Raw genomic sequence first — 22247 nt, forward strand, 5'->3', positions numbered from 1 at the left:
GTGAACACAAATTAGTTAGCACAAATCAGTTAATGACGAAAAATTAGGTGTCTATTTACCTGTGACCACTCAATGTATATATATAATTTCAGTTATTATTACCATAATAATAATTTTCTAGATAGCACATTCAATCGTCAAATTTAATTACTATAAACCAAATGTGTAATTTATTTGTAATGGGCACTAAACACTGATATATAGAATTCACGAATCTTTGAGAGTGAGGATTTTGAGGCCCCAAATCATTGTTTCACTGAAGTGAAATACTGAACCATATACTGGTGTGTAAAATGCACAGTTACAATTTTTATATTTTTTTAACTGTCTCGTTGATGATTTCATTATCTAGGTCTAGATCTTAGTACAGTTTTAAACGCTTTCTGTTCATACATGTAATAATGAAGCTTGTGATGTATAATCAAATGTTAAAATCGAGATTTTAATAAAACTATAATCAATGTATAAGGCCTCAACAAATGCACTACACTGGTCATCAAAACCTAGCAATCTTTGGCAATGCTTAATATGAATATTTAGCTCATCAGAATGTTCGAAGAAAATCAAAATTATTTTATATCGTTTAACAAACTTTAATAAAAAAAAACAACAATTTTAAAGATATAATGACAAGAAATACCTCTATAGTGTTTGACGTACCTCTTTCATAATAAAAGCTGTTCTTGATTTGTAAAGAAAAACATGAATACCAGTGCAAAAACAAAAAAAATATTTGTTTATTTTCGTTTGTTTTTTCCTAGCTTTAATTTATCAGTTAAAGCTTGTAGTTAATTGTTGAAAACTGCATAGTAAATGGTGAAAGAGTATGTTTAATAATAATATATCATATTGTAGGGTTGTAGCAGTCCTCTAGTGGTGAAGTTTGCTGATACCCAAAAAGAAAAAGATCAAAAACGAAAGCAGCAGATAATGGCTAACCTGTGGAATACAGCTAATTTCGGAAATGTTAGTTCTTTGACGCCACAATATTTAGCGGTAAGTTTACAAGTTACCATGTATAAGTTCTTATTTTCTCTTTTTCATTTTACTTTAACAGATGTATTACATGGTGATTTGAAATTGAACTTATGTTTTCTGAAGTGAAAGACAGAAATATGAGAAAATTCAAGTTGTGGCGTGATATGAACAGTGAAGTAAAGATGATGACGTTGCCGTGAAGTTGTGTGACTGACTGGCTAAAGTAAAGGCTAAGCCTTATTTTACACAGTATCAGTACGTTTCCTGCCGTTACGTTATCCAAGGCTAAGGCTAAGACTAACTGCATCAACTTGAAAAGAATAAACTTAATAATGATATTAACGTGGGCAGCTAAGCCTAAGTACTAGTAATATTGTTAAAATACAAAGACATTATCATTAATAAGACAGCAAGAGTAAGGCAGAGCAGAGGTAGAAAGTTTTTTTCTTGTAACGTATGTGATGTGAAATTATTGTAGTCTAATATCACAAAATTTTCCTGTACAACACAATATGATACAATCAGGGTATGACTACGAGTACTACTACTAGTACTATAGTATATGTTATTAATACCAATACTAGTAATATTATGGTACTACACAGAATCGCCCACATGGTTCTAACATAACTAATCTAAATGCCTCTGTAAGTTGTAACTGTGACTAAGAAACGGATATAAAATTTAAAAGTCCTTCAAATTTAACAACAAAGATTAGAATTTTTTAACCCACTTAGTTTATTAAAAAGTGGAGAAAACTTTATTGCACTGCATAACTTTGATTATATTTATAGTATAACATTTAAAGACAACAAAGGACCTGTTGGTCAAGGATCTAAACTGTCCCATTCACTAAACTAGACTATAACAAGAAAAAAAACTTAAAGGCAGCCCTTATCCAAGGCTGACAAAAGGGAGGTGCAGCTGCCCAGGTCCTGTTGAGAGGCCTGTCAGTGGGATATTCCAAAGCTAACTAGAAATGAATACTACTTAATGAGCTAAAATGGCTACTGGTTTTTCATAGATTCATGAAAAAATTTGTAACCTAAATTTCTTATATGAAAAAATCAGCAAAAGTTACTAAATAGAATGAAAGTGGGGGTCTGATGATATTACTGACCCTGAAGCCTAGGCTGGCTCTCGATGCTCCTGCCCTTATGAATACTATTTAAATAACTAATAAGCTTTTTCTTTAACTCCTTAAAATTTACCGTTACCATTGCATCTGAGGGTAACCAATTCCAAAGGCCTACTACCTTGTTAGAAATAGTAAAGTAAAATTTTTTTTTTTTTCTGAAGATGACTCCTACTCTGCCAAAATATATATTTGTGTTCCCTAGTCCTACCATTCTCACTATGGAAAAAACTTATGCATCAACACTATCTCTTAACATTCTCAAACACCATAATTATATCCCCTTTAGCTCTTCCTTTTTCCCAAGAGAAAATAATTTCAGAGATTTTCACCTGTCCTTGTAGTTGTATGACAACTTTGTCACCATAGATATCATGCTACCACCCCTTCTCTTAACTTTTCTCGACAATCCAATGTCCTTTCTAAGATAAGCCCACAACTGAATACAGTACTCCAAATAAGGTGTAACCAGTGATCTACACAATGAAATTATAACATCTTTAGACTTGTATTCAGTGTCTCTGAAAATAAAACTAAGAATTCAGTCTACTCTACCGTTAGCAAGAGCACACTGTTACAATGGCTTAAGTAAAGACTGATCATCCAAAACACCAAGATCCTTTTCTTGCCTAACACTATCGAGGTTATGACCATCAATATACTTATAATTTAAATCATGATAACCCACATACATTACCTTGCATTTATTTAAATGACATTTGTCATTTATTCAGCAAACTCGTCAGATATCTATCCTTTTGTAAAGCAGCATCCTCAAAACCAACAATACCCAAGACCTAAATATCATTAGCAAATTTGAGCAGTTTATTGACTATTCCTTCATCAGTGTCAGTAATGGAAATAAGAAAAGCAAAGGTCCTAATAGACCTTAATGTATTCCACTTGTCCATTAATTAGTTTTAAAGAAAATTGATACTATTTTCCAGTATACTGGTCCATAACTTATAACTTTGTTTTATTTTAGCTGGTATTTTTCTGTTTGGTATTAACCTTTTCGAGATGGGTCATAGGTGAAATGCCATGTCATCTCATTTGTTAACTGGCATTCAAACTTTTATTGAACTACTATTTCATGATTTTATGTCAATAAGCTTGGTATCAAACTGTAGATTATAATTCAAATGTTAGAACTATACATTACTAAATTTCTTAATTTAAAGTAAATATTAAAAAACTGATAAATATCCAATTTTGTGTAATGTGGTATGTTCAGTGCAGCACTGGTTCAAATTAGATGTTTGTGAAGTCAAAATACTAAGTCTATAGTTTTGTACGAATTAGGAAATCAAATTGCAGGTATTGACAAGCTAGAATATAAAATAAGAGCCTCTTATCAAGATTTCAATGAGGTAGGTTGTCTTTTTTAGTATGCTCAAAATTTCATATTTTTTAAGAGTAAAATATATCTTAGTTACTAAGTTTGATAAATTATAGTGGAATTCCGTGGTATTTATGTAGTAATTTATGATTTTTAGTTATTCCAATGTATATATAAAACCTAAAAAAATACTTTGTTTCATATCCTCCATGTGCAAAATTTTTAAAAGCTTAGCAACCTACATCAAGTAGCAACCAAGTTCAAAGGTCATAACTAGAAAAGATAATTGTTTGCTTTACTTCTTTATTTACTGTTCTATGTTTCAGGAAAAATGTTTAAGAACTTATTTCAAAATAGCAATAATCTGTATACATATATAATGCATAATAATTGAAAAGTGACTGTATTTTACAAAACACAGCCAAGACATGTTACTTTGTACAGACCAAAGGTCAGTTTTGTTATTTGTTATGGTAATTTGAGTGCACATGAGCCCTGTCATTGTAACTTCTGTATTGTTAGCCAGGAATGGGTGAAAGGTCAATATGGTAAAAATAATAAATATATATATAATTGTATAAAATTATGAGATTTAAGCTATTTCTTCTAAACATTTATGTTTTCATGTTATAATTTGTGTTCATTCTAGAATCAAAAAGGCATAATTTATGTTTATTTCCTAATTTTTTATGGTGGTTGCAAGATTATTCAAATCTACTGGACCCATATAGAGATTAATTATGAAAATAACAGATAAAATATAAAATTTTTTCTTGAGAAACATTTGGTAACTATTCAGACATTATAAAGATTTTGCATGTGACATTTCAAAATTTTCTGATGCATAAAAGTATTTTTAATCTTAAACTGAAAATTACTGTGTATAATAGATAGACAAGATGTGAACAGAAAAAGAAAAGCATGAAAAAAACATTGCTTTACAAACCTCATGACTTAATATAAAAATTATATATTTTGCGTATGAAAGCATTGTAATGTTTCCTGATAATCTGCCAAATTTCGTTAACATTTGCTCACTAATTTAAAAGTTATAGCATGAAAACTATAACAAGCACAAAATGGTTACGAGGTCATCACATTTGCTGACTTTGTATTGAAAGAGTTAAGAATTGTGATAATTTTTTAATGTCAGTCTGACTATTCTGAAATGGAAAATATCAACCCTGCATACAATGTGCAGATGATTGAAGTCAAAATTATCATTAATTAAAAGTAGATTTTTTAAATGTTATATATATAAACAGTTTTGTTTTGGTAGCAATTGTGCAGTGGAAAGGCCTCAGGTGTGCCAGGGAATTTTTGCAATTATTAAGTAATTTTTAGTTAGTAATGTAAATTAATTATCAATTTAATACATTTTTTAAATTTTATGGTTGATTTATTTTCTCCTTGATACACAATATAACAGTAATTTTTGCCTGTCTTAGTCAGGGGGTTGCCACTAGGTCAACCATACAGATGTATTTATATGTGCCACAAGCTTAAAAAGTTTGGAAAGCACTGATTTAATGAAATTTTTAATATTAAAAAAAAAGATCATTAAAATGGCACAAGGCTTTCTCACTTTACCAATAAATCTGATAATTTTTTATTTATTTTTTTTTATTAAAGGAAGGAGTGAAGAAATGCTTCTGTAAGGTTATGCCAAAGGACTTACTCATTTTTACTTCATAATAGGAGTTTATTGAATTAATTATCTGAGGCCTAATTCTTTTATTTTTTATCCATTCTTGTCTAGTAATTCGTTTTGTATTTTCATCTTCTTTAAGATGTTGTGTGTGTGTGTGTGTGTTGTTTTTTTTATATTATTATTATTATTATAGAAATAAGGAAGTTGTAGATAAAGGAACGGGTAAATGTCAGTTGAAATTAGTGCACGAGAAGAGATTGGAAATATATGTACTTGGTTTACTGTGGTATAAAGTGTAGTAGGTTTAAAGCTAGTGAAACAATTTGCTAGAAAGCTTTATGTACATGTACAATTTAGTCTTTATAATATGGTTAGAGTAATGACAGATATATGTGTATAAATACCAAAATATATATGTGTGTATATTACTTATAGTGTATATTATAAACTGATTATACAGTTTGTTTTGCTTTTTTGTTAGCTTCTTCATCAAGCTGCCCAGACAGGTACCTTTGGAAATTTCAACAACCTTCAACAATCTTCTGGAGGTGAATGTTATGGTATAAAAACTTTTCTGCTAATATAAATAAAAAGTTCAGAAATGCATAGTTTTCTTAAACAAAAAAAAGAACAGACTTTTTTTTATTATATGAGAATTATGAAATATCTTCTTGACTTAGGAAAGACTGCTTCTAATAACCTGATAGATGCCAGGATCCATATATATATATATATCACATTGAATAGACTCTTTTTCCACTGAGACTTCATCCTCATTTGAATCCACATAGTTTTGCTTAATGTATTCATTCTTTTCGAAAGACAGTCACTAACAATTTGTTTTTTGTCATTAATATTCCTACAACAGGAATGTGCCTAAATATACAACATTAATTTGATAACTTAGATACCCTCAAATTTCAAACTTGTACACTTGTATTTTATGGTAGAAGGTTTTTTTATTACTGTAGAACAAATAGATACATGTACGTCTTGTGACTTACCATACAGTATGCATGTACAAAATATGTATGCTTATTAGGGTAGTTTGAATTTGCAGGTAAAATTAGCTCTCACCCTGTAATTTTGTTCCAATATATAAAAAAACATTAAATCCCAAACTTCATCCATTTTGGACCATGTTTTGAAATTGCTCAATGAGGTTAAAGTTCTAAAATGCAGTGGCCTAGTTCCATTATATATTATAATTGACTTATTTAAAGTATTTTATTATATGATTTTGGTGTGGTTAGTCCCTTTTGCTGTTGGGAAAGTATCTTATTTGACCTTGCACAGCTTGAAAGAAAAATTCTGTTCTTTCTTTATTATGATGGCATTATACTCCTCAATAAGGGCCACACCCCTTTTCAGCATTGTCTTTTACTACACTTAAGTGTTGAACTCTTTGTAGTACCTCCCTATAGTCCTCCGGGCTCCTGTGACTTAGGGTCATAATGGAATTTTGTGTTCTTTGTGGTAAAGCTTCAACTGACTTGTCCTCAGGCTTCCTGATATTCATGTTCCTCACTTTCTCGATTGGCATGCTGAGTCAGACATATTTCTTGCTTGCTTTTGAATTTCTTGTGTGGAGATATACTTCACTTCATGCCTACATTGATTTTTTTTTTTTTTTTCAGTTAGTTTGATTGCAATTTTCTGATTACTCTTTTTTTTAAGGTTTTTTTTTTTTGTCACTTATTGCAAATTTTGAATTCAAAGTATAATGTTACTATCACTTCAGCTCCTGCTTTGTCTGGAGACGTGCTTTATCCTATCACCCAAGCCATCTAATCGATGCTAATGAGGTGCAAGCCTTACTTAGACAGGAGTTAGTTTCCTACATGGGGCCTGGTTCATCATTTTCTCCACATGGGGGTACCTCTTTGAGCTGATAATGATGTGCAGGAAGATGATGGTTTTGACCATGTTTTCCTGCTTTTTCATTTGCTATGCTTTCATCTCAGGCTCATTTGGAGTAAGTTTGTCCTTCAATACCATTCCTTCAGTTGATTACTTAGGTTTGCAGTATTTTGCATGTTTCTCTTGTTTCCTGTGATGCTTCCCCTTCCCTGTTATGTGCAGTAACTTTTGTCACATCTTCTTTCAGGGTTTAGTATGCCTTGATCCCCATGTGTTTCTGAACAACATGCTTTGACTTTTCATCAATGTGTAAGTCCTTATTTGGATTCTCAGCATTTAAGTCCACTTTTACCTCTTTGGGGTTCTAATCCTGAGGCTTCAGTCTACTTTCTTCAGGCCCAATTTTTGAGGATTCGTCTCACTAATATTTTGTTTCATCCCTTCTATGCACCTTTTATCCGAGGCCTTTCTTCATTCTCCCAAAAAATTTTCGGGGGCATTTGGGTCACTTTTGTGGTCAACTTTAGCAAGGCTCTCTTTGTCTGCCGTTTCCCTGCTTATCTGGCTTATTTGTTGTTGTGGAGAGATGTGCTGCTTGTGGGGGTTTGTCTCACCCTTTCTTCCCTCAGGGATGCACAGGCTGCTCCATTCTTATGTGATACTGTGCTTGGAGGTCTCTCTGATTCTTTAGAGTCTTGGGTTGGGTCTATAGATGACCAACTTCGACTTGGCAGATGCATATCTTCATGTACCCGTACCTCCCTCCTCCCATTGTTTTCATCAGTTTGTTCATGAGGAACAAATATTTCAGTTTCTGGCTCTTCTGTTTGGGCTTGTCTCAGCACCTTATGTGTTTTGTTGTAGTGTCAGGGAAGTCACTCGACATCTTCATTCTTTAGGTCTCAGGACTCGTCATTATATGGACTTCTGGCTCCATCCCTTTCAGCCTTTAGTAACACTTGTTTCCTTCTTGAGGAGGCAACAAGCGTAGTTTGGTTGATCAAGGTAGAGAAATCCATTATTTTCCGTACTCAGTATTTCATTCATTTAGAAATTTTCTTTAATTCCCATCCAAGTCAGGGAGTCTTTTCCTCTTTGTCATCAGCATATAGAGCTTTTGGTTGTCAAGGCTCTATCCTATCGTTCTCTGCTGGCTCTAGAGGTTCTATCTGTTGGATATAATAAACTAAATTAATCTGGCCATTGGGAAATGCATATATATATATATATATATATATAGAGAGAGAGAGAGACAGACAGACAGATAGACAATACAATATATTAGTCATCGATCAGAAGCCATTTGTCATACTAATTTACAAAATACATGTGCCATGAAATATGCATCCCATCTTTCTGGAGTTGAATTCAAATACCTAACTAGCATTTGTTTGCAGAAAATGAGTGACATTTTTCCAAAATTAACGTGACTATATGCAACTCCATGATATTTTAGTTTAAATCTGGTAGTTGTCAAAATGAGGTCACCCTCAATCATATATTGGTCAGAATTTGTTTGTTGTCACATGCTTTTTGGTAAATTACAAATGTGTTTCATTTATTTTCAAATTTTTAAACAATAAGAAATCTAAATATAATTTTTTCTAATTTTGTTGCAATTTAATCATAGGGTGTCAAATATATTAATCACTGATTTTAAGAGACAATGACTATGTGTTTTGAACTGCTTGCATACGTGTTCAAAGTACATGAAAGTTAATCATCAGTATTCATTAGGGTTGTAAATAGATAAAGATATGAACTAGGTGTCATTAAAAGTCGGCTGACAATAACACATGAAGCACACCAGCAAAAAAATGCCTAATTAAAACAATAAATTGACTTGTACTGACTTTGATTTGTAACTTGTACATATAAAACAATTGTTTCCATAGAAATTATATTGACAGTTTTTAATTGATTTTGAAAAATATTAATTAATACCTTAAGATAAAATTCTATCTCGTTGTTTTAAATTTATCCTGAAATATTTTTATTCAAATAAGTTTTACCACATTATGACATTGCAGGCCCTGCAGATGAATGCAAGCAATGGGAATAATATCATTTTCAAATCAAATATCCCTATTGAAATTTTCTGTCACTTAATTTGTCAATGGACAAAACTATCTATACAGTATACATAGAACCCTAATGAATAAAGTAACATAAATATTCTGGTTTAACCTTGAAGGTAAGTATAGGTAAAATCAAGGTGTCAAAAGTTAAAATCTAGTAAAATCTTAACTTTTCTTCTTAGTAAACAAATCAGAAATCTAAAGTTGAATTACACAGTACCCATAAGATGCATTTTAAACTGATCAGTAGTTGTGAATCTAAGTTTCAAAAGTTTAGATTCATTATGAATACTCTGCCTAAACAACCTGTCAAAGATGATCAGTAGTTCATGAGTTATCACTTGATATAAGAAAATTTCCATTATTGTATGTATCAGTAGTAAATTATTGTTTCTTTTGCTAATTACATATATTTTATAAAATTATTAAAGATGAAAAACTTAAGATTTTAATTACAGTTCCTTTTTGTCATTTAAAAAATAAGTCTAATCCCACAGATAACCAAGTTCAGAGTATAGTTTGTTTGGATGTATTATTTTGTATAAAAAAATCTTTACCTGAGATACATTTAATTGTATAAATTAAATAATAGTTGAATTACCTATTTATCTACACAGCAGTTTTTTGTTCGTCATTACTTAGGTGGTATAAATTATTATCAGATCTTTCAAATCTGGGCCTGGTTATTAGGGAGCTCAACTCGATCTATGAGTCATGGGATTAAAACCTCTTGTTAAACATGCTTGACCTTTCAGCTGTGGGGATATTATAAAATGAAAGCCAATCCCTATTGTAAAGAGTAGCTCAAGAGTTGGTAGTGTGTGGTTGACTAGCTGCCTCCTCTAATCTATCACTTCAAAGTTAGGGATGTCTAACACAAATAGCCTTCAAATAGCTCTGCTTGAAATTCAATAACAATTTTGGGATCTTTTTCTTTGTTGAAAATACTTCCTATAAAATGTTCCATATCTTAAAATTAAACCACAAAAAAACATGGTGAAAGTTAATTCAATTATATATGCAGACATATTTTACCTGGCTATTTCTGGCTAATATACAGGGTGGGGGCAAGAGTGATTATACAGTAGTTTCATTAAGATCATAGTTTTATTTAGTTTGTCCTTATAATGTTTTCTTTAGTACCAACTGTATAGTCACTTTTACCCTACTCTGTATTTACATGCTTTGAAATCATGTAGACTATATTATGGATATTGATAAATTAGGAGTATTTACCTTATGTACTAATATGCAATATCTTACCAGTTTTTGTTAAAATGATTTTTATATACATAAAGTATCTGAACTTGATCATTACACAAAAGAGCATTCACTTGTTTGAAAATAAAATTCAGTAAATTTTCAACATCTTTTTCTAACTATGCAGGTGTTGGTTCCTTAAATGTACAACAACAACTGGCTGTTCTTGCTGCTGCACAGGCCTCTAATAACAGCAGTAACAGTGGTGAGCTCAAACTTTGCTCTTAAACATATAATGGTATTAGCTAATAGTTTTAAAAGCCATTTTCTCATATTTGTTGTAAATATGTAAATTTTTGAAGTTTTTAAATATATGTGCACACATTTTGCCTATTACATGTAAGATGTTACTCTACTTTTTTTTTTTTCTGTAATGTAACAGTTCTGTCAAAATTTTTCTAGAGCAGTGTTATAGGGATCAGTCTTTATTGTGCAGTTACTGAACATAATGCACTTAAGGCTAATGAGCTATAATTCCGTCCAAAATTGATTTTGGCTATCTGCAAAATACAAGTCTAACTTTAGTTTCAACAGTGGATCCGAAAAATCGAATATCATGCAAAATATTAAATATATTGTTTAGAAATATTCATGAAAAATAACAATGAAAGGACAATTATTATGGCATTTTATTTTAAATGCATTCATTTTAAGCATAAGCCCCAAGTTTTAAGTTATTGTATTTCAAAGCGTAATACTACAACAAGTGAATACAGTTTTACAATGAGGGTAAGTAATGCTTATTACTACAATGTAATTGTGAAAGGCCTATTCACTGCACTATTAAAGGCAATACTATTATATGATTTTCAGATTTGGAAAGTCTGAACTGCATACTAATACTCAAAATTTTATTAAACAACAATTGCTGTTATTACAGTCCATATCATTATGAAAGTAATATTTTCTCACAGGTTAGTTTTGCTTTATCTGCAGGTTTTCATTTTGATTTTCTAAATTTATTTATTCTTTCATCTGGTTCATTGCAGGATTTATTTTTCATTCATAGTGACCTGACCAGTCATCACTTTTAAACTAATTGTTTTATGTAAAAACTTTTGTTGCTTTCATGAATACAATTTTTCACATGTGATACTTCAAGTTCCAAAAAGTACTGTATCATTACCGGTTAATACTACAGGGTGGTACAGAATTATCTTTCCTATTTTTAAAATTTAGTAACTAAATAGCTAAGGAAATACAACCATGCCATTTTCAACATCTTGTAGCCCAATTCAAGCAGGTTTTTTTTTCACTCCAGTGAGTAGTGTTACCCTATAAAATGGCAACTGTGCAAAAAAAGGCTCAACATATTGTTTGGCTTGCAGAGATCAAGTCAGTGACTGTGGTGCAATGTAATTACAGATGCCAGTACAGGAAAGAGGTATGGGGGTTTGTTAAGGATATTGTATACCTATACCAAACATCGTGGAGCTAAAAGCCAGGATAACTGATGCCATCCCCAATGTAACTGGGACATGTTGCATCGAACATTGACTGAAATCGAATATTGGTTAGATGTTCTGAGAGCCACTAATGGTGGACATGTAGAAGTATACTTGCATGTCAGTAAAAGCTGTTTGAGTTGAGCTACAAGGTGTTGAAATTGCACCATTGTATTTCCTTTTAAAATAGGAAAGAATTTTGGACCACCCTGTATATGTACAGGGTAGGTCATTTGGACTTATCCCCTACTTAGGACTTCTGATTTTTAGTTTTAACTGATAAAACACCCCTGATACCAAAAAAAATTAGATTTATTGGAAAATCTGAAAAACTATAATTCCTACCCTATTGAAGAAATTAAATTTGATTTTAAATCTAATTTGGTAAGCTTTTACTGTATTTTCCAGACCTCAAGGTGCATCAGTATTTTAAAAGGAAATAATAGAAAAAAATATTTCACTACATATATATTTAACAATTACATTTGCCATTCCATAAGAAAAACAGCAGTACAGCACACTGTAATAACAATTTAGCATGAAGTTTTATTATTTGTAGATGTCCAAAAAGTCTTCATCACTGTTGTCATTCTTATAAGCAGACCATTGTATCCATTGAAATCACACAGATTTTACAAAACAAATATACAACAAACTGATTATTGTTCACCACTCAGAAACACTTGCTATTTGGTATGTGCCATGCTACCAAACTGTGATGTTGCACAATGATGTGTAGTGACTTAGAACAAAGCTTCAAGCTCACCAGTTTTTCTCCTACTTGAAGACATTACGACTAGGGTAACATTCGGACCATGAAACTAAAAAAATGGAGTCTTATGATCCAGAAAGTATGGTAATAATTAATACAAGTATGTTGTACACAAAAAATGTGTCTATGAATTTACTGACTCAGGCTTTGACTAGTCTAAGAACAAGATGATTTTTCCTATTAAGAATAAAATACTTTTTTGTTAAAGTTTCATATTTCATTTGCATAACTTCTAGAACCTTCTAAATGAATGTCAAAACTTTTTTCTATAAAACTTTACACTTTTTATCTTATTTTCTCTTCCCTACACTAACTGTAACTAATGTTGAAAAATATGAAATAAAATTAAAAATACCTTTTTTCTTTATTAAAATGACTGCAGGTTATAACAGACAATTACAATTATCTTAAAAGCTTTGGGCCTTTTAACTTTTCGCAACTGCTTTCACTTAATTTTATAGATTTGTTGCTCTGTGAACCAAGGAACTACTGCAAAAAGTAATAAATCACCTAGTGGGAGTGCAGACAGTTTAGGGTAAATAAAATTTCAGGTTACATTATAGAACTTCTAACTATGTATGTTCCTTGCATGCCTCTCAAGGCAAAAAAGGAAATTTCATTAAATGTATATAGTCAAAAATAATAAATATTACATGAAAACAAGATTTTTACAACTTACAGTTGCTTATAGGCCTACTTATACTTAGGAGATACTTCACTAAGACTGCATTATTAGCAGACTATTTTGTTTGTCAAAAAACATTGTTCACGTAGCTTTCAAATATGAATTTTAAAACAAAATGCTTCAAACCTACAATAATTTATCTTGCTTCTTAACTAACCTATAGATAGGTTAAAAATTTCATAAATTATCAAACATCAGTCTACATCCAATAAAATTTGATAGGGAAATGGCATTTTTTACCAAAATATATTAGCATAAAGTCAACATAATCACATGGTTCATAAAATGACTTTTCTGTTGGTTATAAACATGTATACCATTAACAAATAAGCAAAGTAAATAAGTAATTTCAAAAGCATGAAGAGTTTGAAGAAGAATCTTTGTTGGGTGTATCAAATTGATTAATGTCTCAGAAAACAAAGAATGAGGGAGATTATTATTTTAAATTCTGGCCTGTTGGTGTTTTTAACTGGTGGGCCCATCAGTAGTTCAGTGGTAAGTCTGAAGGCTTATAACACTAAAGACTGGGTTTTGGTACCTATGGTGGACATTGCACAGACATAGATAGTCCATTGTGTAGCTTTGTGTATAAAAAAAAAAGACGTACATTCTAAAACCTACATAGTGATGAAAGAAAATCTAAAAACAAAGGAGAATTCAGAGTAGAAAGATATCACATGACAAAGAGAAGTGAAGATTTAGCATTTATTTAAATATTCCCTTTTTAAATTAAATTAGAATTTGTATAATATTAAATTTGAATTATAAACGACGTTTTGATGTCCAGTTTTATTGACACTCATTGATAATATAGCTGTTTGATTAAACTTTGAATGTAACTCTAAAAGGTTGCAACATGTCTATTTTTACCCCCCACCCATATGTAAATATAGAGTTAAGGGCTTAGCACTAAAGTTTCTTGCAAATATTTTTAGCATATAAATCTTTTGTTATTCATATTCATAATATGCTTGATAATAATACAGTATCAAAAACTTCATGCTCAATCTGAAAGAACATATGTTTTTGTTTTGTTTTTTGTTGTAAAAATAAGATGAATTAAAAAATTGTTTATTTTGAATATGATCATTTAATGTTCATGCAGTATTTTTGCTTGCTTTTATCACAAAATCTTAATATATATACTTATGGACTTGTATACTAAAGGATTAACTGAAAAAGGTTGAACTTTAAGAGCTCTAGCCTTTGACAAGTGTATCTGTTGAAAATGCTAGAGTATCTAAGATAACTTTTTCATCCTCATTGCATTTGTTTTATGAACAAATTGTAAATGTACTTAATATTAAAAGGACCTACACTGTAGTTGTAATTTTACTTTATCTTAGTCATTGCCACTTTTTACCATAATTTTTTCAATTTTTTTTTTTTTTGTAGTTTATTGCCAATTTCAATTCGTCTCAAAATAACCCAAGATTTTTAACTTCAGTTGCTTTTCTTCTAGAAGCAAAAATTATTGTATGATCCATTAAAAGGAATATGTGTAATTTCTCACAGAAACTGTCTTAATTTATGAATAAATGGTTCATATAGAGTAAAAGAAAATACCTACTACAAGTTGTATGTGAACCATGTTATACACTTTATTTTACACTGATATTTTGTGTACAGTAAAATATGTAGGAAAGGTACCTTTTTGTTTACCATTTATAAAGAAAAATATTACTTGTCTGTTTCTTTCCAACTTTTACGCCTTTTGTTTATATGTCAGTATTTTCACTATTCTGTTATGAAATGTGTTCAGATTATCCCTGTAGAGATTTTATGTAATAAAATATACAATACTGTTGTCATAATGGATTTTGTAACAATACTCCTAGTGCCATATTCTGAAACTAGTGAAAAACACTTCCATGATCTTTTATGCACATATACAAACACTGCATGTACTTTACACAGTTGGCCCTACAAATTGTTACAGTTCATACTGACTGTAATCATCCTGTATTATAAAACCATTGATGGAAATTTACCTGGATATTAACTTCTACAAATGGTACCCTTAAATGTATGAAAGTGATAATACATTTACTTTGGTTCCCCCTCCCCACAAAAAAGAATAATGAAGTTAATTATATTTAACAATGAATGTTTATGTTAAAGATAAAGTGGGTCTTACAGGAATGAGTCAAATGTGTGAACTTGCAATCTTCTTGTAATAAAGATTGTTTATTATAACAATGTAATTTAAAAAAAAAAAAGACACCCCAGTGGCACAGCAGTATGTCTGCAGACTTAAAATGCTAGAAACCGGGTTACTATACCTGTGGTGGGCAGAGTACAGATAGCTCATTGTTTAGCTTTGTGCTTATCTACAAACAAACAAACAATATTTAAAATTTCTAGTAAATTGTGACACTTCAGCCAGAAAAGAAACTAATTTTTATGAACTTTGAACTGTTTTAGTTTTTTTGGTAGGGCACAGTTTCAGTAAACAAAGGTTCATGCTTTAGTCAGTATACATTGTTTTGCATTATAATCCATTGAACTGGTGCCTAACTTATTGTTTCCCCACCCATTACAGCAACTAAAGTTGAATTGATAGCAAATTTAGCATCTTTATTGTTGCTTGGTTAAGCAGATAGCATAAATATGTATATATCTTTTACTAGTCATTATCAGGTAAGTGTTATTTGATCAACAATTCTTTGAGTAGGACAGAAGGGTACTTTGTTGATCCTGATGAACTTGAGACCTGATACCTCAGTGTGATAAAGAAACCATGAGTTTGAAGTTAAATTGCAAATGGAATAAAACTGTCATATTCTGTCATTCTGTTTATCACCTCTCAGCTTATGGCCTCTGAGCTGCATGAAAATAAATTTATTTATAATTGTGTTGGTGGTTGGCTTAATATTATACGTGTTTGAGCTTTTATTGTGTTAAAAAAGAGCTTGTATGTGTATTTTGGAACTGTCATTTTATATGTATTTAGTCTTCTATTGTAGTTTCCTGTGGGTTAAGGAGTTCCTAGCACAAGTCTGTCCCTGTACATTTCTCTTAATAAGTAGTCGAGTACTTCAGTTAAGAACCTTAGAAATTTGAAATTTCTTTTGCCACTTTAAATTCACCAAAAACTTTGGTTGTTTCTGAAAATGACTTCTTGTACTGTCCCTATAGGTGGTATGTTCTCATGTTATGCCACTATCAAATAGAAAACTGTTTGTGTGTAGATTTTCATGTCCTACATGAACTTTTTTACAATGTTTACATTCTAAATCAGAATGTAAATATTTTTCTGTATGTAGCCTGATTGTATAACTTTACATCATTTATATAGCAGCTGTATTTTAATTTTCAACTCGCATATTACAACATTAATAACAACACGGTGTTGAGTTTTTTTTATGATTATGCATCAATTGAAAACCAGTGGGTTCTAATTCTTAGCAAGTGATCGTCAAAAGATGCTGCAATTTCTGCCAGTTAGTCACTCAGGATAATTATGAATATTCAGACACATTTCAAACAAAATTATTCTACAAAAAGCTTTCTGCAAGCACAATATTTATGGAAAAACCACAATATAATAATCAATAAGCCTTTCCTGGTATATTATTATACATTTCTTTCACACATATTTTAATAAATTAAAAACTGGAACAACTTTTTCAAATAGTTTTAAGAATGAAATGTAATTTTTACATACATATATTTAAGTTTAGTAGTATATAAACAAATATAAAATCAAAAACGGAATACTTTCTGGAAATTCACATCATCTGATTAGTTGTATCTGTTAAGAGCATTGAACTTGTATTTCTCACCTCCCTCCCTCCCCCCCAATCCCCAAGCATCTGGTAGCCAAAACAAATTTAGATTCAAGCACTTTATGTATAAAAAAAAAACAGTGACAACAAGACACCCCAACTCACTTCTCTCGTAAGCTTGCTGTTTCATTTAACAAAAATTAAAAGCTAATTCTTCTTTGTAAAAATTTTGCTTTAAGTGTATTCAGGAATATTTTTGTTATCAGCCATTTCACAGTTTACTGTGTATGAAGAAGAAAAAAGAACTTACTATCTATAAATAAAATAGGCGACCATTAACAGTCACAAAAATATCTGCTTTCTTCTTCAAAAACCATTATTTTTCATGGGCACAATCTTTACTAAACAGCTCTGTGATTTCAGTTAATTGAAAGTTCCTTTTTTTATATTAGAGATAAGCTTGTTCTTTTCAAATTTATAATTGTAGTTTAAAGCTGAAGTCCTGGTAGGTCTAATGTTCAAAATTAGGTAAGTATAAACTCACTGTAGGCCTAAAGTACACCTCTGCAGTAAATGTTATGTTTAAGTAAGGTTGTAAGCCTAAAGTTAAAATTAATATTTATTAAAATAAAGTAAACAACTTGTTTATAACCTCTGCTTGTTTCTATGAAAAAAAAAAAATAATAACTATTAACATTTATATACATCCCTGGTGGCTTTCTTCAAATCTGTGTGAGCACGATTCAGGCTAGACATTTCCCAAAGTGTGTTAGCGACAAATGATTTAAGTATATATTAGAATAACAAATTAAAATAACATTTTAACAGCTAATGCATATGGAAAATTTTTTGAACTAAGTAGCAAGAATTATTATATATTTTTGTTTCGATTCTGTTATAAACACTAAAAACTATTTAATTCAATATAAAATTTAACACTAACTCTTGAATGAGATGATCAAACAAATTAAAAACTTCCTTAATGATATTTATTGAAGTTTGTACTATTTGCTTCAGTAAATACCTTACTAGGTCAGTAAACATGCATACTTGATTCTCAGCTGGTGTCAATTCTATGATGCTTCAGAATCTAGCAGCATTAGCAGCAGCTGGAGGAGGAAGTAATTCAGCAGGGATCCCTGGTATTTCTGCAGCAGGTAGGGTTTACATGTTTGCATAGATTGTAATAAACAATTAACATTCCTCAAGTATAAAAGTCAACTCTAGCCATCTGTTATCTATTTTAAAAAAAAAGTGTTTAACTACACAGATAGCTGAACTTTACTGAAAGTCTTTAAATGGAAGATAGGAGACTTCAGAAAATGTCATCATTTTAGCCTTCTTTTGTATTAAAGTCATTTTAGTTGGCATCCATTTATACCTTTTTCCCCCTTATGATTTCACTGCTTCATTGTTTAAAGAATAGTTATAATTTTATTTTGTGAAATTTTAAAGACATTAAAAAAAAAGTAACATAACCAGAAATATCTAATGCTCTTGTTTTCTTTACTGTTAGAAACTCTTCTTCAATCACATAAATAAACACTTGTCATTTACCATAAATTGGATGAACTTATACAATTGTGAAAATATAAATTTATAGGTGTTTCCAGCATCAAAAATTTCAGAAGTTAGAAAGAGGAATTATGAGCAATCAGAAAGATAAAGGGTTTCAGAGTGGTCACACTACCTTACCAGCAATGGTCACACACAAAATTGATTATTTATTTATTGCTTTATTCTCAAATCAAATTATGTTAACTTTTTTCTTTGTCTGTTTGAGGTTGGAGACCTTGTTCTTGATCTTCTGATCTGGCAGAACATTGCTACTATTACTACTGTCCTTGTCAGCACCAAATCTATTTTTGAGTATTGCCACAGCATTTTTAGGCTTGATAGATGGATTTGCCTCAACATTGTCTGTCAAAATGTCCATTGTGATTGCATCCACAGCAGCTGCATAGATTGCAAGTCAAACATCAAGGGAATAATGGTGATTGATGATGACATGTCATAGAATAGCAAAGCTCCAATCATGAGCAGCAGGGGGTTAGTTATCTTCTGAAGATCTGTTGGGCTCTGGTCTGAAAAACAGATACGTGATGGGCAGAAAAGAAGGATCGCTTAGGGAACCCATCTATTACACAACATGAAGTACTGTTATCAATTATGAGTTTTCTGCTAATGATGTGGCCAGTTTTAACTTGATCAATTTTTGTTCAACCTGAAACTGTAAATTATTGTAGTGCATTGTGTGTTACATTCTTTATAAGTTTCACTAATATCTCATAAATCCTAGGCCCGGCACAGCCAGGTGGCTAGGGCGCTTGACTCGCAAACTGCGGGTCACGGGTTCCAATTGCAGTCCCACCAAACATGCTCACCCTTTCAACCATGGGGGCATTATAATGTGACAGTCAATCCCACTATTCGTTGGTAAAAGAGTAGCCCAAGAGTTGATGGTGGGTGGTGATGACTAGCTGCCTTCCCTCTAGTCTTACACTGCTAAATTAGGGACAGCTAGTGCAGATAGCCCTCGTGTAGCTTTTCACGAAATTAAAGAAAAACCATAAATCCTAGATTTTTTTTTATGTCCATTTCCTGCCACCAAAGAACCTCTGGTTGAGGTAGAGATCCAATGTTAACTTCATTATTGTCATAACTCTTGAGTTTATTTCTGTGTAACATAGTATAAGGTTCTCAGTAACTTCCAAAATATGTAAAAAAAAAATTTTTAATTTCAAGTGCATATGAAAATATTCTTTTTTGATTAACATTTTAACCCTATCGCAACAGGTCACTTCTCAAAGGCCATGTCATCTCATTTGTTGTCTTGCATTCAAAATTTTATTGAACTACTATTTTTGAATCTGTGTCAGTAAGTTTAGTATCAAATTGTATAATTCAAATTTTAGTATTATACATCAGTTAATTTCTTAGTTTAAAAGTAAATATTAAAAAAAACAGCTAAACATAGATTTTTTGTGTCATGGTATGTTGAATGCAGCACTGGTTCAAGTTAGATGCTTGTGATGTCAAAATACAAAATCTACAGTTTTGTATGAACTAGGAATGCAAACTACCTATATTGACAAGCTAGAATGTGAAATAAGAACCTCTGATCTTTTCTATTTGCTAAGATATTGCTCCTGTATTGAATCAAATACAGTGGCCCACTTCTTTCCATTTTTGGAAGTGATCCTTTATATGCACTTCTATATATGACATGAATAACCAATCAACAGATCACAATGTCCCCATAGTGGTTTTCTCAGACATTTTGACGTTTTATTGTGCTAATTTCATTCTTTTTACATGATTTCAAACAATGAGGTAGGTCTTTAGTGAGCTAAAAATTTCATATTTTTTTAGACACAAATACAACTTAGTTACTACGCTTTATGAATTATAGTGGAATTCTGTGGTATTGATATAGTAATTTGTGATTTTTTGGTTATTTAAATAGTAATATGAAACAGTGGAATTGTACGGTATTGGTATAATAATTTAAGATTTTTGGATAATTTAAAATGTAATATAAAACCTTAACAAAATTTATTTTCACATCCTCCACATGGGAAATTTCATAAGGCTTAGTAACTTATGACTATGTTGGATAGTCAACATTCTGAAAGAAAAAGGTTTACAAGAAAATCTTAATACTTAAGATATTTTGTGTACATAAACCTTGTAATGTTTACCAATAACCTGCAAAATTTTGTAGAGACGTGCATACATTATCAAAAATCATAGTATAATTACTCTCATGGATACTTTCGTAGTTACGAGCTGGGTGGAATCCACCCAGCCCATAATGGAAAGGTTAACCATTTTATGATTTAATTATTCTTGAACATGTGATATAATGATTCTGTTAATATAACTTATAGGCTGAATTAAGGTATTTCCTGTTCTTTGGTACATTTTACTAATGCAATACGTCAAGTATTTGTACGTGTAAATTTATATTAATGCTTATAACAGAACTGACAAACTAGGAAGAACATTTTTAGGAGATTCATTGAGGGAGTAGGTCATATGAGAAAAGCTTGTTAGGCATGGGTGCACAAGAGAGGTTAAAAAATTTTGAAAATTGCACCTTGAAAAATAAACTGTTTTAGACACTTAACCCTTTGACAACTCCTTTCTGTGCACATGTCACAAAATTTTTCTGAGTTACATTCAAAATTTAATTAAACAACTTTACAATCAATGTATGTTAATGAAATTAGTTTTATCGTGTTTGTTACAATTGAAAGTTTTGTATTGAAGTTTTAATTCCTTTATTTATGTTTTAAAAAATGTTTTTTTTAATATAACACAAATTTTGCCTTAGTTCTTGAGTGTTAACTTACTACATGAATGCAAAAACATTTAGATGAAGGCTTGCATATCTCTACCAAAGATACCATAGTCAGACCTGCCTACTGCTACGAGTTCTCTATAATTGCTCGTAAAATGCTTTCCAGCTATGACTATGGTATTTTGAATTAGCTATAGCGACTATAGGGTTGTACAATGTACTTGGTTCATTCACTCTTCTGTTCTCTTGTAGTCCTCCATGCACAACTACCTATAAGCCCTGTCTCTCTATTGTGCATGCATGTACTTTCCACAGGAAGGAAGCCACTGGCTATTGAGTGTCTCTGGGGAAAAAGCAATCATGACACAAAAAAGGTGGTGAGGACAGCTAATCAGATTTTCAGAAAGGAATACATTGAGTTGTGGCCTTGCCTCTGTGCTAGTTAGAAGGGTGGTATCTGTGCTACTAACAAATTCGTTTTCGCTACAGAAAATTGACCAGTTGATAGGAGAATACTACTGAGAACCAACTTTATGAGTAGGCAGGTCTGCGTAATATGATCTGAGGACACCTGTTAACGTGTGTTCAGATGAATAATAAATGATAAAGGAGAGGAAAGGAAAATAAAACATTAAAAATAAACTAAGTGAAAAGGTAAAGGTGTGAAATTACAAATAAAACCAAAGGAAGATATTTTAAGGTTATTCGAGGAAGAGTTAAAATGTACGTACATATTTCTATTTCTTAAATTTACGTTTTATTGTACTGTACTTTGTTGATAATAGTTACAGTTAGTTATATGATAGAGTAAATGAAAAATAAAATAAAAACATTTGCATTTGAACTATTCAGTCTGATTGCAAATAACTACAATAAATAATAAATTTTTAGTAGAAAAAATTAAGTATTTTTCTGAAACTACATGCCTTTAAGAAAGTTCCTGTCATGTAACAATTTCATCTACTAGTTATATATTTGGAATAAAATATAATCAGTTACATTAAATCCTTATG

The 22247-nt window shown here is 31.0% G+C and overlaps 1 protein-coding gene across 7 annotated transcripts in view; it reads left to right on the forward strand.

Annotated features, from left to right (window-relative positions):
• Window positions 1-22247, forward strand: part of LOC106458298 (CUGBP Elav-like family member 2) — a 199517-nt gene that overhangs the window by 142573 nt on the left and 34697 nt on the right. For 3 of the 7 annotated variants that reach the window (XM_013917802.2, XM_022384587.1, XM_022384581.1), the window contains 4 exons: window positions 856-996; window positions 5585-5663; window positions 10429-10506; window positions 17993-18088. In XM_013917802.2, the coding sequence (XP_013773256.1) occupies window positions 856-996; window positions 5585-5663; window positions 10429-10506; window positions 17993-18088 (394 nt within the window). The remainder of the gene's footprint in view (window positions 1-855; window positions 997-5584; window positions 5664-10428; window positions 10507-17992; window positions 18089-22247) is intronic. The other 4 variants (XM_022384598.1, XM_022384606.1, XM_013917809.2 and 1 more) reach the window with 3 other exon arrangements.

This window comes from Limulus polyphemus, unplaced genomic scaffold (assembly GCF_000517525.1).
Source record: "Limulus polyphemus unplaced genomic scaffold, Limulus_polyphemus-2.1.2 Scaffold21, whole genome shotgun sequence".
Lineage (NCBI taxonomy): Eukaryota > Metazoa > Arthropoda > Merostomata > Xiphosura > Limulidae > Limulus > Limulus polyphemus.